This window comes from Hesperophylax consimilis, chromosome 30, assembly GCF_061612785.1.
Source record: "Hesperophylax consimilis isolate HC1 chromosome 30, BYU_Hcon_1.0, whole genome shotgun sequence".
NCBI lineage: Eukaryota > Metazoa > Arthropoda > Insecta > Trichoptera > Limnephilidae > Hesperophylax > Hesperophylax consimilis.
In genome coordinates this window covers 11,390,792-11,408,873 of record NC_142865.1, presented here as the reverse complement: position 1 = coordinate 11,408,873, position 18,082 = coordinate 11,390,792, and the positions used below count along the sequence as shown (strand labels likewise).

Here is an 18,082-nt window from a genome sequence, read left to right as displayed (position 1 = left end):
TGTTCATAAAAAATTTTCGACTATCTAAACAATTGGTGCTCAAATTAATTGATCTATTGTCGCCTACTTCTTCAACGAACAAAAAAGTGAATTGAAAATTGACAGTCGTAAACAGATGTATATAAAAAAATGTATCAAATCTATGGAGTTAAATACACGGGTACAAAAAAATAAAATTGGTACATTTTTATGTTGGTATTAATATCGGTTGTTTTACATTATCTACGACGGTCGAAAATACGCATTTATCGAAACAGTAGATAATTTATCGTGCGCGATCCTCGCATGCGAGCAATTGTCTACTGAAATGAAAATTGGGTCCCAGGTCTCATCTCTCCTCTCCAATCCCCCTTGGTTCCCTGAAGGCCCCACAAGGGATGAGAGCCTCATCTCTCCTCTCCATTCCCCTTTGGTTCCGTGAAGGCCCCACAAGGAAAGAATTCACGGAGGTGGCCTCATCTCTCCTCTCCACTCCTCCTTGGTTCCCTAAAGGTCCCACGAGGGAAGAGGGTCTCATCTCTCCTCTCCACTCCCCCTTGGTTCCCTGAAGGCCCCACAAGGGATGAGAGCCTCATCTCTCCTCTCCATCCCCCTTTGGTTCCGTGAAGGCCCCACAAGGAAAGAATTCACGGAGGTGGCCTCATCTCTCCTCTCCACTCCTCCTTGGTTCCCTAAAGGTCCCACGAGAGAAGAGGATCTCATCTCTCCTCTCCACTCCTCTTTGGTTCCTTGAAGGCCTCATAGGGGAAGAGTCCACTCCCCGTTGATTCCCTGAAGGCCCCACGACGAATGAGTGCTTTTATGTATAAAAAATCATTAATTTTGATGACGACAGAGTTTCAACAATTTTTCTCTCTTGAGTAGGTTTCGAGAGTAACTGGTAAGGACAAATCCCACTGTCTCCCTATTAAGAATCGCCACTGACTAGGCCATTCCTTTGACAGTAACAGTAACCCGGTCCTTTTGATATATGTAGTTCACTGAGATATTGGTCTATGTCTCCTGGTTCCACAATAGGTTAGGTTGGGTAAGGTAAGGTTAGATTAGTTGAGGTTAGTGGATGATGTCCCAATTTTAGATATTGAAATTTTGAATGATATGATTTCATTACTTAATGATTTTGACTTGTTATTTGTACAACAGATGATCTCACATTCGAAATTATAGCATTTATTAATTTAATTTCAGATTCTGGTAAGAAACAGACTAATACAAAAGAAGTGGAATTCACCAATTGGAAGAAGCGCGCTTCTTACGACCCCCTGAAGGCGGCTCAAGAAGGTAAAAAGAAACCCGGCAGTATGTCGGCTAGAAATTCAGCCGGCAAAACAACGCAGGAGAATTTGGAAGAAGTTATCTCTCCAACGTATGTATTATTTATATATTTTCATTTAAATTTGCAATTCACAGCTTGATACAGATAATTTTGTAGTTGGTGGAGTAGATTTTATGAATAAAAAATAAAAGTTGAATTTAAACATAGTAATTTATTAAAGTTAAACTTGAAGATGAATTGTTTGTTTACGCCCGTACATACGCAATATGAATATGAATGTTGTGTTCGTACAAACAGGTCTCCAACTCGTCTTGGAAGGAGTTAATAAATAAGTGGTTCTTTTAGATTAATCAGGGATTTATTAATACTCCGCGTATTATAATGGTGACTCGATAGTCGACCTAACTAGAAGCTGGCTAATTGGAATCTGAAACAGTAAGTTTCTCTGAGAGCCTTACCACTGGCCCTGGCGACTACTGGCCACTGGCTCCATCTTGCGGACTTTCACGCAAGCTCTATGCACTGCCATCTGTGCGTGCATCTATGAAGCTCTTACTTCCCAACAATGAATAAATAGTGTTATCCGTATAAAAACACAATTCTTTCAAGAATGGCATACAAATACAATATTGTATAGATGATTCAATCCAATATTGTATTTTCATGCCTTTCTTGATAGAATTATGTTTTTATATGTACAACACTATTTATTCATATTCTGTATGTACGGGTGCAAACAGACAATTCAACTTAATAGTTTAAAGCATAACTCAAAATAAGCATAACATAAAAAATAATTGAATTAGCGCCATCTAATAATTTTAAGCGGATGTTTACTCTGCCTTATGTGTGGGTGGGTACAGGGCCGGCCCTGAGCCAACACGGCGCCTGGCAGGGGTAAAATTTTGACCGCCCCTAGCTAAAACTAGCAGACGCCTAGGTAGGTAATCACCGTAATCAATAATATTCGGTTTGTATTTTAAAAATAATCTTAATAAGGACGATGTGTTAGGACTGGTAGGTGTTAGATATTATCAGCGCCTTAGCGCCTCTTCCGGAGCATACTGCTCTGGGTAGGTACTCTAACTTTATGGTTGTCGTTGATCAATTTCAGAAACAAACAGAAAAGGGGAGACTTAACATGTTTGCGGCAGACGTGAATTTACGATAACAAGGGGAGCGTTTTTAGGGCCATCTTCCACAGGGCAACGCAATACTGTTAAATCCGATACTCGTCTCCTGGACGAGTGTAACTTGTAGCACACAGTCCGTACACGTCACTAATAAAATCAAAAGACGTCCCAATCGTTGTTGAATTCTCGAAACATCAAAACTAGAATGCCTTCGTAACCTCACCCACGAAGCAAACAGTTGCTGTAGTTATCATTTTTATGTCCTGTCATTCTTTGTTGACTGTTTTATTCCTGGCATAGATCTAACGTAAGTGACGTCATGTTGAAAGTCTGGACGACATGGTAGACGGGCATCGCCGACAAGTTTACAAAATTTCGGCAACGCGTGTATGAATTTCCTGTGTGTGTACCCTATTAATTCCTTATTAATTTTTTCATTAGTGGTTCTTCTCCGGCCCACCGTCCTCGCTCCCTCCACAGCCCATCCGCCGACCCAGCTCTAGTCACTTCAATTGAGATGGCAGCTTCCGACACGGAGGACAATGTGCTGGAGGATGGAATGGAACGCACCATGCCGGAGTCACCTACTCGCGGGGCAATGAGAATGTATGTTAATCTAATTAATACTTATTCCTTTGACCAATAATATATTTTACTTTAAAGGAAGGGGAATAAGTTTCTGGGATGGAAAAAGGTATGAGGGATTTGTTGGAATCTGGAGGGCAGTGCAACCAGGAGTGAGTGACGTCTGAATCCATCCCTCCCACTGCAGTGAGAGAGTCCAGCTTGAGAGGTCAAAGGGTCTTCCTCAAGAGACTCTTGATCCGGCCCGCCACGCAGCTGGTGGAGAGACACATCCGCCGCCAAGATCTGGACAAACCTCACCCCATGATAAGTCACTAAACATAGTGAACCACTTGGGTGACCTATGGCTGAGGTGGTTGTTATCAAATTAATGGTACCCATACCTGCCCCCCAAATTGAAATTTAAGAATATTTATTAGTACAGAATTACCCTGAATTACGCTCCGATGAATGTAAATTCCGTTTAGAATTTCTCATTATGTTTTGCCGATTTTGTATTTTGTTAATTACCTCGTTAAAAGCCAAAGTTTGAGAATTTTTTTGTTACTTTCAGGGAGGATGACCCATCATCTGGAGGTAACATCACCTGCCTCCAAGACCCCGGCAACAGGTCACGGAGGCAAGCTCAAAATAATAGTGTCACCCTGTCAAGTGATTACGTGACCAAATTCAAGGTAAATACAATTGTTATTATATTTTACTGTCAGGTCGAAGCGAATTTATTTATTTTAAAAAGAAAGACAAACATTACCAGGTTAAGGCGATGCCATACGTAGTAATGCAAAATCATGTGTTTTTGGTTTGTAAATTTGGTCGCCTAGAAATGTTTCAGATGCTTTAATTAAATACTGCGAGTAGAATACATCTTGGCCTTTGAAATAATCGAGTATTTTTTATATAAGTCTTTTTATAAGCCCAGAAAAAAATAATGTATAAGGCCTGTGAAAAATGTTTTAAAGTTCAAAATCTCCTACTCACGAACCCATTTTCGGTTATAATTTTATTGTATAATGTGGCAAATTAAATTATTTATACAATGATCGGAAAAAAATTAAATATTTATGCCTGAACATCCACAAAATAAAATAAAAGGCACTTTTTGGCCATGTTTTTTTCTTGCATAAATCAAAACAGGCGGATGGTGTTAAGCGGGAATTTAAACCTTATCACCATCTACGTAAGGGTTGTTATTGATAGCGGCTCAATTTAAAATATTACACGACGCAGTGCATCGCCTTAAGAACAACGTGACAATAATGCTCCTGCTACCATCGTCATAGGAGGAAAATGTTTCTTGAGCAATAGCAGAGTTGAACCTGACGTTTTGAACCTCTTGTCCATATAACTGATATCTACTGTAACGTTACCTTCAACAAGTCCTCAATCATTGTGTAGGAGTCAGACTATGGTCGTGGCTCCGTACTTCACTGAAGAATTATGCTGACGTCAGTAGCAGGATTTACGCCTTATATAGTAAAAATCTGACCCATGCTGACAAGTTTTGTCCTCCAATATTGTGTCATATAAATTATTCCAAATTCCATCGCCCTCCGTTAAACTCGATCGCTTCATCAGCAATCTTGGGCCATTCCTCCATCCAGGTGATATGGTCGTCACTCAGTGAATTTTATAAATCAGTGTATTAAATGGACGTTTAAATAAATAAATATTCTAATAAAGCATTGATACCCATTTATAGACCTCTTGAACTGCACAAACGACTTTTTCACATCTTAGGAGGAATTCAAATATTCAAGTCATTCGTAAAAAATATTAATTACAGTGGTACCTCGACATACGAGTTTAATTCGTTCCGCAACCTTACTCGTATCTTGAATTACTCGTATATCGATGGAGATTTCCCCATACAAAACAATTAGACTACCATTAATCCGTTCCAACCCCCAAAATGTCACCCCAGTTATTTTTGTTACGTGGTTTTTTTGAGAATGTAAATAAATAAATTCGATATCCTTACTGGTCTTTGCCTTTTTCGCTACATTTTTCTCGCTTTTACCTGTAGGCCGTTTAGAAAAAAACATGTCCAAGGAGGTTTGTTTCTTCCTCCCTCTCAGAATGTTTCTGAAATGAGTTAGGCAAGTGTCATTAAAAAGATCAGATGCACGACCTGTTGCAACTTTTTCTGGGTGTTTCTTTTCCACAAACTGTGAAACTCTCTCCCACATTTCTAAGATCTCCTTTATCTCACTTGTAGAAATAACCTCCTCCTCCTCTGACTCCTCGAAACCAATTTGTTGCATAACATCCGTATGCAGCTGTGATTGTAACTCTTGTATCTCCTCAGTCGTCAGTTCCTGGGTGTGCTCCTCGACGAGTTCGTTCACGTCTCTCTCTTCCACCTCTAGACCCATGGACTTCCCCAGAGACACAATCTCCTCCTCTACTGACATAGCACGGGCGCTACCGGCCGACCTGCTAAACCAAACTCTTATCTCGAATTTCGCTCGTAACTCAAAGCAAAAAATCACTCGCTCGTCGGCTGGTATCTCGAAAAACTCGTATGTCGAGGTAACACTGTATTTCCATTAATTATATTAAATACTAGCGGACCCGGCAATACTTCGCTGTTTCGAATATCTTCCTCGGGGGTCTCCAACTTCTTCTATCATTCAAAGCACTCTGTAAACACTCCTGGCACTAATAAGAACAAATTCAGCGAAATCGGTCCAGTAGTTTTGAGTCTATAGGGCAGAAACATACGAACATTGTCTTTTATATTTTAGATTAAAAATATATTAATTAGTTACACTTTGCCCGTCTGCCCAGATAAGTTTGTGTGTACGTGCATTCCCCTTTCATTGTAATAAAAATATATTTCAGGTGAACCCTACAGAACCCATAAAGCGGCCGTCCGACCCAAAACTCCGCTTAATCTCTTTGGAATCGGAATCCTGCTGCGAGCGCTCCCGGTCGGCCGGCCACCACCATCATCAGCCCGCCCAGCACCAGCAGGCGGAGAGCGACACGGCAACAACCACCACCACCACCAATAGCGGGGGCAGCGATCAGGAGCTAGAACCGGAGTGGGAGACGCGGCCCACCAATGTCACGATGCGGGGGAAAAGCGCTTCCGTCCCTCCTCAGCATAGGTAATGGTCATGAATTTGTTACTTATTCCCGCATTCCCAACTTCTACTGACTCATAACAAGTTTCTCTTTAACCTTTTATTTTTTTATGTTCCAAAAAAAAAGTTACCTTTCAAAATAATATGTATACATTGGTTATGCCGAAACTTTAATTATATGAAATTCCCTCGATAGAAAAAAATCGCTAAGTATGCTCCGAAAATTATTAAAAACACATTTTGTTCTGTTATTTAATATGTTATAGGCATGAAAAAATTCACAGTATATCTTTAAATGCAACTAAAGAATTTGTCGAGAGATTTTTGCTCTATTTCAAACGAGTCTTGTTTTATTAAATATTTTCACCATTTTTGCTTAATTATTGTTGGTTTTTTAATATTAGCGCGCTCCCTCTTACATTCGTATTTACATATCTGCCTTTCAAACCATATTTGAACGCTTACTATGGGGTCTTAATGGTGGATACTGTTAAAAAAAAAGAGTCCCAAATGATTGAGGTGGATAAATTATAACACATTTGTAAAAGTAACTAATTAGTTTTAAAAAATGTTCTTTTGTTTTCCTGATATGGGGTTTGTAGTTTTTTTACACAGCCAGCAATTTGTGCGCCTTTGTAAAAATAACTAGTAATTCATAAGCAGATTTTATTTCGAGGACTAAATATATAATATTTTAGTAACTAATATTACAATGCCAGTTGCCTGTATACTGTTGGATTCATTTATTGACAAATCACAGAAAGGGAGACCTGCGCAACTTGGTTTTTTCCCCTTTCCCTGATGGGTCTGTCTTTCAATTTAGATGTCTATGGTTTAGCATTTTGTTTTGGTATTAAACAATTTCCGGTACTTTCCGTCAGCTGGTTAGATTAGCAAATCCCATTAATCTCTGCTCTTCCAGGCACAGTGGCGACTTCTCCGTCTCCTCGTCCACCACCTCTGCCTCCAAGGAGGTGGGTGGCAAGCCACAGCCGCAGTCCCAGGGTAGGATCCAGCCGCGCTACATGGACATCAGCCGCTTCAAGAGTGCGGAGCCGTCGCCTGCCAGGAACTTCCTTCGCCGGGACCCCAGCAAGACCTATGTGGCGGTTCTCCCATCGCAGGAGCACAGGCAGCAGGCGCGCAGGAACACCGCCAGGCAGGAGCAAGGTGGGCTATTTCACTTATTATTTATTGCCTCTATCTTCTTTATTTCCTTATTCTTTCTCTTGTTTTTTCCTTTACATATTCTTCAACAGTCTTTTTCTTTTCCTTATTATGTTCTTCATTGCCTTCATCATCTTCATTTTCTTCTTGTACTTCTTTGTCTCTTTTTCCACCTTCATCCTTTCCCTCACCTTTAGTTTTTAATTTTCGTCTTCTTTGTCACCTTAATTTTTCCTTGTACTTTGATTCTTTATCTTCTTTTTCATATTCATTTATTCCTTCTACTTCTTTGCTATGTTCATATTTTCTATTGTGATTTCTTTGCCATTTCGATTTTTCCTTCTATTTGTATTGTGGCTTCTTCGTCTTCTTTGTCATTTTTATTTCTTCTACTTCTTTGGCTTCTTTACCTTCATAGCTTCTTCATATTTTCTTTTGTTGACTTCTTTGTCATCTTCATTTATTCCTTCTACTACTTCTTTTGTCATCTTCATTTATTCCTTCTACTACTTCTTTGTCATCTTCATTTATTTCTTCTACTTTTTCCTTGTCATCTTCATTTATTTCTTCTACTTCTTCTTTGTCATCTTCATTTATTCCTTCAACTTCTTCTTTGATTTTTCATCTTCCATCCATTTCTATTATTTATCTAATTTTTTCTCGTTTTTAATCTTTGTATTTACTTCTGATTGGTTTTTGATCTATTTCACTCCCTTGACTTCTTCCCTTTACTTTAATTTCCTTCTTGATCATCACCATTATTTTCATTGTATGAACCTTTGTCATTTTTATTTCTTCTACTTCTTTGGCTTCTTTACCTTCATAGCTTCTTCATATTTTCTTTTGTTGACTTCTTTGTCATCACTGTCTTTTCCTTCTATTTATATATATTATTCTAAGTCTTCTTTGTCATCGTCATTTATTCCTTCTACTACTTCTTTTGTCATCTTCATTTATTCCTTCTACTACTTCTTTTGTCATCTTCATTTATTCCTTCTACTACTTCTTTGTCATCTTCATTTATTTCTTCTACTTTTTCCTTGTCATCTTCATTTATTTCTTCTACTTCTTCTTTGTCATCTTCATTTATTCCTTCAACTTCTTCTTTGATTTTTCATCTTCCATCCATTTCTATTATTTATCTAATTTTGTCTCGTTTTTAATCTTTGTATTTACTTCTGATTGGTTTTTGATCTATTTCACTCCCTTGACTTCTTCCCTTTACTTTAATTTCCTTCTTGATCATCACCATTATTTTCATTGTATGAACCTTTGTCATTTTTATTTCTTCTACTTCTTTGGCTTCTTTACCTTCATAGCTTCTTCATATTTTCTTTTGTTGACTTCTTTGTCATCACTGTCTTTTCCTTCTATTTATATATATTATTCTAAGTCTTCTTTGTCATCTTCATTTATTCCTTCTACTTCTTCTTTTGTCATCTTCATTTATTCCTTCTACTACTTCTTTTGTCATCTTCATTTATTCCTTCTACTACTTCTTTGTCATCTTCATTTATTTCTTCTACTTTTTCTTTGTCATCTTCATTTATTTCTTTCCTTCCATTTCTATTATTTATCTAATTTTGTCTCGTTTTTAATCTTTGCATTTACTTCTGATTGGTTTTTGATCTATTGCACTCCCTTGACTTCTTCCCTTTACTTAAATTTCCTTCTTGATCATCACCATTATTTTCAATGTATGAACCTTTGTAAGTTTTGTTTGCAGAAATGAAGATAAAAGAATTAGAGAAATGGAAGAGGAGGGCTTCCTACGACCCTCGGAAAGCAGCGGCTCAGGCTAAAGCAAAGCCCTCCAATAAAAGCCCAAGGTATGTCTTAAACCAATACATGCATATTCTGTACTTGACCCATTATCACTATTTTTACTACTAACCCAAGTGAAATGTAAGAATAATTATTTGTGTCTGGGATATGTAACATTTGTTTATTAATTACAGTCATACACTGTTTATATGGACAATAAAAAAAACTAATTCTTTTCAAAAAAAAAAATTAGAATATGACGTCTTACATAGTCTGTAAAATATAAATCAAAGAAATAATTTAATAATATTTGAAATTTTGAACCACTTTTAATTAATTAATTTATTTATTGGACAATTTGTAAAGCGCCGCTTTTGGGAGATATCACCTCAGGGGCGCAAAATGATATTCTGGGTCATGGAATGACACTCTCCAAATTCTCTATTTGCAAAACTTTGGACACTAACGCCATTTTATTACCTACCTTGAGTGGCAATATGTGGAACTAATTTTTCTATGTCATTGTATAGGGTTTTCCAATAAGAGGTGTTATTTTTATATTCAATGGTAAAAGATCAATGGTTTCGTTGCATGTGTGGCACGTAGCGCCGTCTTGTTGAAAGTAAACGTTGTCCAGATCAATACCATCTAATTCCGGCCATAAAAAATCATTAATCATCTCCCGGTAGTGCAATCCATTCACCGTAACTGTTGCTCCAGCCTCATTTTCGAAAAAGTAAGGTCCAGTGACTCCGCCGGACCATAAACCGCACCAAACAGTCACACATTGAGGATAGAGAGGCTTTTCAACCATAACTCTTGGGTTTTCCGAGCCCCAGATGCGACAATTTTGCTTGTTGACGAAGCCACCGAGGTGGAAATGGGCATCATCACTCAAGATGATTTGCATTTGATTCACTCAAGTGAATTTTAATAACTTCAATGCGTTGTTGAAGCTTGTATCGTTCCATTTTTATTAATGGCGTAGTTTCTACTTGTCAAATGTCAAATAATGACAGCTTCAAAAGTAACATCTACCGAAATAGCGGACTATTCAAAATAACACCTCTTATTGGAAAACTCTGTATTAACAAAACTTTCGACTCTAGTGCCATTTTATCTTGAGTAGCGACACTTGGAACTATTTTTTTTGCAAAATCAGAATTCATTTCTTTTTAGGAATTCCAATGAAACCATAAATAACTACATACATTAATTCTCAACCTGATGTTTAAATTTTTTGTCACAAAATGTCTGATAAGACATACTACAGAACTTCCTACAGAAGAGATGAACGTAAAGTAAGCTAAATTTTTCCTTACTACCAGGTGAATTTAATCAAACATTTTCAAAAGCTAAATTCTTCCTTGAACAGAAAATCAATTTCATTGACCTGTCAGTTGGCGACATCGGTTCTCTTTCAAATCGGAATAGATCACACTTCTAGGGTAATAGTCTATTCGGTGGGTAATAAATTCACTAAATAGAACAGTGTATGACTGTAAAACATGGTTAAAATAACTTCCAGTAATTCCCGGTAGATAATCAAAAAAATTTACTAACCTGATCAAATTTTGTTTTTGAGTTTTTTTTTCAACATTAATAAAGGTTGTAGTTTGCTGATATTTTCAAAATATATCATATTATATCTTTTCATATTTTATATTATTATCATGGTGTTATTATTATGGTTCATACTGATTCATCAGCGGTATTTCACCACCTCTGTTGATTTACTACTCGTCAAGTAACTTTATACAGGGAGGTGGTTATGGGACCCCAAGTGGTCACTAAGCTGGGGAGGACTGTTTTGCAGGTCTTGGCGGTGGATGCGCCTAAGAGAAATTATTTCCCTCAGGGCCCAGGATTTAAAATGGCTGTAAAACAGATATCTACTTTGTGGGTAGCTTTTACTCTGCCGTGGCGAAGTAGATTACATACGCTAATTGAAGCATTGTGCTAATCGAAAGATTACACAGAGGTGGTGAAATACGTCAGTTATATAATAAAACTTATCATTTCATATTGTATTTATGGTTTATTTTATGTCTTTTTTTCCAACAAAGACTGTGATGACACTACTAACACGAGGTCTAGATTTGATTCTTCCGATTTAAACACATCCGTTACCATCCAAGCAGTAAGTCCTATTGAAACATCAACAGATGCTAATTGCTACAACATGTAATCTTCAATCTGTTTTAACAAGTTTTACAGTATGCTTCTTATCATCTCCATCTCGCTGCATTTCACTTCACTTTGAAAAATCACTTAAAACAATCACTTAGAATTTCAAGTGACCATTTCACTTACCATCCGTATTAGCTAACAAATTTTCGTAAGAGTTTAGTCAAAGATCTAAGCTATAAATTGCCTAACGTAAATACATTTTTCTATCGATATCCTTGTTTTAATTTCCAATTGATTGAGCGTAGCAAAGTCCTGTTTTTAATCGACCGTTTTGCATTTGGTCTGTTTGTAAATTTGTTTGTACGTTCCGTTTCCACAGAATAGACTTCAAATTTCATGTAGTTTCCGACTTTCATCGCTAGTTTCAGGACACCGTGTATAAAATTGATTTAAAACGTGATTTAAAAAAATAAAAATTATGTTAATCAAATTTAATAATGTTATTATTAAGTTCTGCAAGCAAGTTTTTTGTTATTGTGACAGCTGACTGGGGGTAAATAGAATCATATGTAAATGAGTCAACGTGGCAAGTTTGAAAATGGGCTTGCATGCCGAAACAGCTGTCACAATAATAAAGAACTAAAATACTTTTAGAACTTAATAATAACATTATTACATTTAAAAAATTAAATAAATGGAGTTCCACGAATTAAACACAAAACAATTTATAAAACTTGAATGTTGATAGAAAAATGTGTTAGAACAGCAGGGCTGCGTTTGCGATTTGTTTTGCGATTTTAGCTTAAATCTTCAATTGAATCTTAGAATTCGCAACACTTTTACAAGAATTTCTTGGCTGAAGTGAAGTGTTGTTAAAATGGTCATTTGTAACTTTAAAATTCGTACTTCATTGTGTCACTTTCATCAATTATGTCTTCTAATCACTCTGTCCGTCAAATTTGCATTTTCACGTTTGTGCGATTTCTTTTTGCACTTTTAATGAACACTGAATATATTTTTCACTTTGAATGATCACGACCACTCATCTAATAATCTCATGTAACTCCACTTGGAATGATAAAATTAAGCATTTCAAATAATCTCTTATTATACTTTTAATGATTACTAACACTTCAAATATACTCGTCCCAGTGAGAGATTGTAGGTGATGTACGAGCTATCGCTGGGCTAGTTTAGTCACAAAATCTCTTTTTACACATTGAAGAATCACTAATCCCATTAACATGTTACTACACTTTGTTTGAGCTTAATATAACCCACCTAACAAATTCTTTTTACACTTGATGTCAATTTAATTTTCTAATTAATACTGAATTATTCCGCTTCAAATAATCTCTAGGTTGAAAGTAGACTGAATGCTGTAGAAATGAGATCCCTGAGGCGTATGTGTGTTAAAACCATGTATGATCGTGTGAGAAATGTGGAGATTTGCAAAGAGTGCAAGGCTGATGTAAGCGTAATGAGTAAGATTAAGAAAGGGACGCTTAGATGGTTTGGGCATGTAGAGCGAATGAGCGAAGAAAGGAGTGTAAGAAGAATATACAATGCAAATGTGAATAGTAGTAGAAGTCGGGTACGCCCGAAGAAGACGTGGCACGATCAAGTGAATCAGATACTCGAGTCATGCCATGTCAAGAGTCAGAATAATAGAAGAGTATGTATGAGACGATTTATGAATGTGAATGAGGCAAGGAGTGTGTGCCAAGACCGAGTTGTTTGGCGTTCCATCGTCTCTGTCTACCCCTACGGAAATGGCGTGATGGTTAGTTAGATAGTTAAATAATCTCTTTTTTTATTTTAAACAGAGTTCTACAAATTGAACTTGATAACAGTAAATAATCTCTTGTTATATTTTGAATGATCACTGATTTCCACTTTAAATGATTGAATTATTACAAACGTGGAGTTGAATGTCAAATTGAAAATGACATTATTGATGGTATTGTAGCTGAAACCGATTTTTTTATTTTTTTAGAAAATTCGATTTTTGTATGAAGATTTTCAGGAAATTTCAGTTTGGACGTGCGCCGCATGGATTTCCTGAAAATCTTGATACAAAAAATCGAATTTTCTAAAAAAATCTGTTTCAGCACTCTAGAAGACCCAAAAGTCCAAAGCTGAAAATATCACATTTCGCTTTGAATTATCACAAAACCTAGTTTAGTAAAGTGTCCAATTGCCACAAAATATACTATTACACTTAGGGGGTATTTCACTATCTCTCGTTATGTTCTGACTAAGCACTAATCCGCGGATTAGTCATTTTTTCGTTTTCACTATATCTGAATAATGCTAACGCTCGGGTTAAAGTTCGATTTGACTAATCAGTGCTCGAACCTCCCGTTAGGCGCTATTCCTCGAATCAAAGATGCCGTCAAAACATTCCGAGTTTGACAGCGGAGAAGTGAGTTCAATTTTGTTGCGAATTATTATGGATACCGAGGTTTTTGATTTACAGAAGCAGGTGAAAGGGCGGCGATGCGAAGGCCGCGAGTTTTAAGAGGTCGAATGAATTTGAATGCTTGTATGATCCATCCTGAATTATTTGATTGTGTTCAAAATAAGAAACAATGTATTAATTCGACACGAATCTATCTAAAATGACCTGATAATCAACATAACATAACCAAAAAAATGCACACTTTGCGGTGTGCGGACTATGGCGGGAAACTGGATGACGGCATTGACCACAGATCAATTGGCGTTGACGCTAGCATTCCATAGACATTGCGGCAAAACATGACAGCCGTTGTAGTAGATTGGGTAACTGCAAACATTTTGCGATGTTGCCAGACTATTTTGAGTGTTATCTATCCGGAAGCTCGGCAACAATGGTGAAACGGTCGCTGTTGAATAACGAAGTTATTCTGATCTTTAAAGCCAGCCAACGGCTAGCTAGTCAGATATTTAGCCCGACATAGTGAAATACCCCCTTAGAATGATTGCAAAACCTTTCGCACTTATGTGTTATATGAGTTGTGTAGTTCCTATATACGATAAGTCCACTTGGGTGAAATGTTGGCAAATAACTGTTTTTCAATTATAACTTTTTTAAATAATAACCTAGAAAAAATTTATATTCTGTGTTTTGTTGTTGGACTACGTACGTTTAGCACTCAAAATAAATAATTTTCAATTTTTTTTATTTTAAACAGTTATAATGATAAAAAAACTTGGCCAACATTTTACCCTAGTGGACTTATCGTATTTAGGAACTATATATTACCTGCTCACTGTTATCACTAGGAATTACTTCATTCAGTGGTGCAACTTCACGTTTAACTTTTGACATCACTACACTTCACTTCACTTCATTACCAGTCCAGGTGTTGGAATCACAAAACACTGCAATAATTTTTAATATATTATTATTATGTCTTTGCTTATTTTTGTATGTAATATTTCAATTTATAATTCTTTTCTATTGGTGTTTTAGGTATACATATATATATATTATGTAATTCGATCGCTCAAATTTTTTTTTATTGTAAATGTGGGAAGCGAACACAGCAGGGATTTCACATTAGAGTACCTTCTATTGGCGACTAGTTGAAGCACCAGGTGCTTGCGTGTTCGCTCACCACTTTCTCATTTAAATATCAATATTAAATTATGAGTAAGTAACTTTGATAGCGTTCTTATTTGATATAATATCCCATCTGTAACACCTCCTTATGAACTAGGACATAGTCATATTTTGTAATTTGATAATGAAACATGATATTATAGGCTTATAAAAGTGAAGTACTAGTAAGTAGGTCTGAATTTTATTTATACGCTGATATCCTTTTTGTGAACTTCCCAATCAAAAGACTGAATGTATAATTAGGTTGTATCAGCACGTACGCGAAGGATTTTATCCTGTCAACCGTATTTCAGGCACATGTGTGCAACAATTTCTACAATCGTACTCGACGCTCACACACAGGTGCTAGCTCTAATAACATCCTCGTTGGAAGTTTTTCCGATGCGATTTTAACGTTTATGCTTTGAAAACTGTATAGAGGACTAAATGAGAATCGCTTGCGCTAATAACACTATAGATTCTATTGTTTGTTTCATGAATTTAGCCTATTGACAGCTTACAAAATAATCGGTCCAAGGTAATTTTTTCTTTTAAAAAAGATTATGATTGCTTTTTTTTTGTGAAGTTATGTATTTAGGTTTATGTAGATATAATAAAACCAATTTATACATTTGTATAAATCAATTTTTTGGGCAGTTGTCTCCCAAATTTGTTTTTTTTTTTTTTTTTTAGATAAAGTTAGCTATTCTGGGGAAAGGCCATGAAATATTTATGATTTACTAACTGTACCCCGCCAAACGTTGCTGTAACTCAGTCTGTCTGTGCGAATAGAGAAATAATAGCGCTTGTTGCTTTTACGTCCAACAGATGATGCTGTTTAAAAAAAAAACATGTTTATCCAACAGATGGCACTGTTTTTTTAAAAAAACATGTTTTAACCTGTCACAGGTGACATCTATATAATATAGGTATATAAAAACACACGCATATTCGAATGCAACGTTGTGTAAAAATTTCAAAGCAATCTGTGAAGAACTTTTGGAGATTTAAAATTTTGAACAAACTAATGTTAACATTTTTATTTATATAGATAGAAGATTGATTTTGTTTCAGAACAGAGCAAATAAAGATACATTATCTGGTAGACAGAAAACAATTTGGAAAAAAACATAAATAGTGGTTTTTATCCCGATACTTGAACAAAGCTCATCAAGTTAATCTTTGCGCAGTTCTGCAAATTCTCGCCTGACGTATGACAAATGTAAATTTAATTTTACTGTCTGATAATGTAATATTTTTTTGAATTGAAATCAAAAATATTTTCTGTCATACGTGGCCAATGATCACACTGCCACATGTTCGCAACGGATCATCTGATACACTCTCCGTCTCATCTGTTTGGTGCTGCTGAAACGATACAGATTGCGTATCACGTGATACGCTCCATTGTACCCAGTGGCGACGTGTGATTTTTTTCTCATCAATTGCTGATTAAAATCTATCGGGTACTGCTGATACACCCTGCATATACAGGGTGTATCGGCACGTACCCGACAAACTTTAACCAGCTATTCCTTAGCATATTTGGAGTAAAAGATCTTATGTGCACTTTGCTGTCCGGTAACGTTTTTTTTTAATAAAAAAATTACTATTCATATTTTCACCACATGTCACCACTGTTTTAACCTTTGTTAAAGTTTGAAAACCCATCTGGCAATATTTTGTTCGAATTCCGTTGAATAATGCACGTGTGTACCTATATTGGCGCACTTTTACAATCACAACGAAATGGCACGGCACCATTCGTCTCATTTTTAACTATTATTATTTAGTGTGTGCGAAAGAGCGAAGACGCTTTTCGACATACTTGCTTATAACAGCTGTTGAACACGAAAAGCAATCCCAATGACAGTGATGTAGTGTGGAAATTTTTAATTTTTTTGTTTTTAATTGAAAAAAAAATGCTACCGGACAGCAAAGTGCCCATAAAATTTTTTAATCCAAATGTGCTAAGGAATAGCTGGTTAAAGTTTGTCGGGTTAGTGCCGATACACCCTGTATATATATATATATTAATGTGAATACTGCACAAAATTCTCAACTACCCCAGCAGTCTGGAGCCAGTGAGACTATGGCATCCCCGATTGAGGGGAAGGAGCAGGGTAGTGTTAAGTGATTTTTCGTAAGATGTTTGACGTTTAATCCTGTATTCCCAGCGTGATCTTTAGTTAGTTAATAACATTTATTGAGATCTTTTATATCTTATTAATATTCAATTATTGTAGTATTTTTACTTCTAAATTGTGTAGAAATTCTTTAATTTATTTCTTATCACATATAACAATAATTTATCGCCATTTTTTTCTGATATTTCTTAGAAGGTTTTTTTGCTATGGTGTTTTATAATATTTTATTTACAAAATAGCAATTTTCTTAAGCTTACAACGCTTTTTGGTGATGTTTTACTCTTTAACAAGGTATATGAAGCAGTGTGAGGTACTCGATGTGAAATATACTCGAGTTAAACTCCAAACAAAAGGTAAAATTTGGCGAGAATTGTCATTTGACAGGGGCCGATCAAATGTTAAAATTCAAAATGGTGCTGATTGACAACCGAGCCGTTGTACCTTTTTTTAAACTTTTTGCATTTCGTCTATTTGTAAATTGACTTGTTCATTTCATTTCCAGTTCAAGATGGTGGCATTTTTAATAGTTCAGTAAAGATTATTTTTTCAATGTGAAATTGTTTATTTGGACTTCCTTCATTATTCTGCATTTTTTCAATATAACCTACCTACCAGAAGAAAGTTTAGAAAAATAATTTGTCATTGAGATAGTGCATTTCTCTAGAAAAATTGTATAATTTCGTATTTGAAATACAAAATATTACTAAAAAAATATGGTTTTTAATTATGTAGGTAGGTGTTTAAATACCTACTTACAAATCTAACTAACTGACTCTAAAAGATAAAAAACTGTGCGTTAATATTTATGTGATATGTTTTCAGCAGTTCCGTGCTACGTTCACAATCCTTCCACGGCCCCATGACGCAAAACTCTAAATTCTCCTTGGAGTCAATGGACCGAAGTGCGGGAGACGCTTACCATCAGGATGCCAGCAGTGACAACGAATTTTAGACACCATCTACGGCTGTATGTGGAGCCACCAATATCTATACGCCCTGCAAAATCTACTACAAAATACATTAATGCTTTTTTAACCTTTGGACACATTAAACAAACGAAAAATTGCTGTAATTTTTTTTTGTTTTGGGCATAGGTCGATTTTGACTTCAGTCAATTTTGAATTCAATCGATTTTTGCTTCAGTCAATTTTGCTTTAGTCGATTTTAAGTTTAGTCAATTTTGAATTCGGTCGATTTTGGATTCAGTC

General features: G+C 36.0%; 1 protein-coding gene across 2 annotated transcripts in view; it reads left to right on the top strand.

Annotated features, from left to right (window-relative positions):
• The window catches only part of LOC149409635 (uncharacterized), a 78,267-nt gene extending 60,185 nt beyond the window's left edge, over nucleotides 1–18,082 (top strand). The window contains exons 5-11 of one of the 2 annotated variants that reach the window (XM_089649489.1): nucleotides 1,189–1,366; nucleotides 2,851–3,015; nucleotides 3,548–3,668; nucleotides 5,836–6,104; nucleotides 7,003–7,250; nucleotides 8,974–9,076; nucleotides 17,700–18,082. In XM_089649489.1, the coding sequence (XP_089505615.1) occupies nucleotides 1,189–1,366; nucleotides 2,851–3,015; nucleotides 3,548–3,668; nucleotides 5,836–6,104; nucleotides 7,003–7,250; nucleotides 8,974–9,076; nucleotides 17,700–17,826 (1,211 nt within the window). In that variant the 3' untranslated portion in view covers nucleotides 17,827–18,082. Of the gene's footprint in view, nucleotides 1–1,188; nucleotides 1,367–2,850; nucleotides 3,016–3,547; nucleotides 3,669–5,835; nucleotides 6,105–7,002; nucleotides 7,251–8,973; nucleotides 9,077–17,696 lie in introns of both variants that reach the window. The other variant, XM_089649488.1, reaches the window with a different exon arrangement.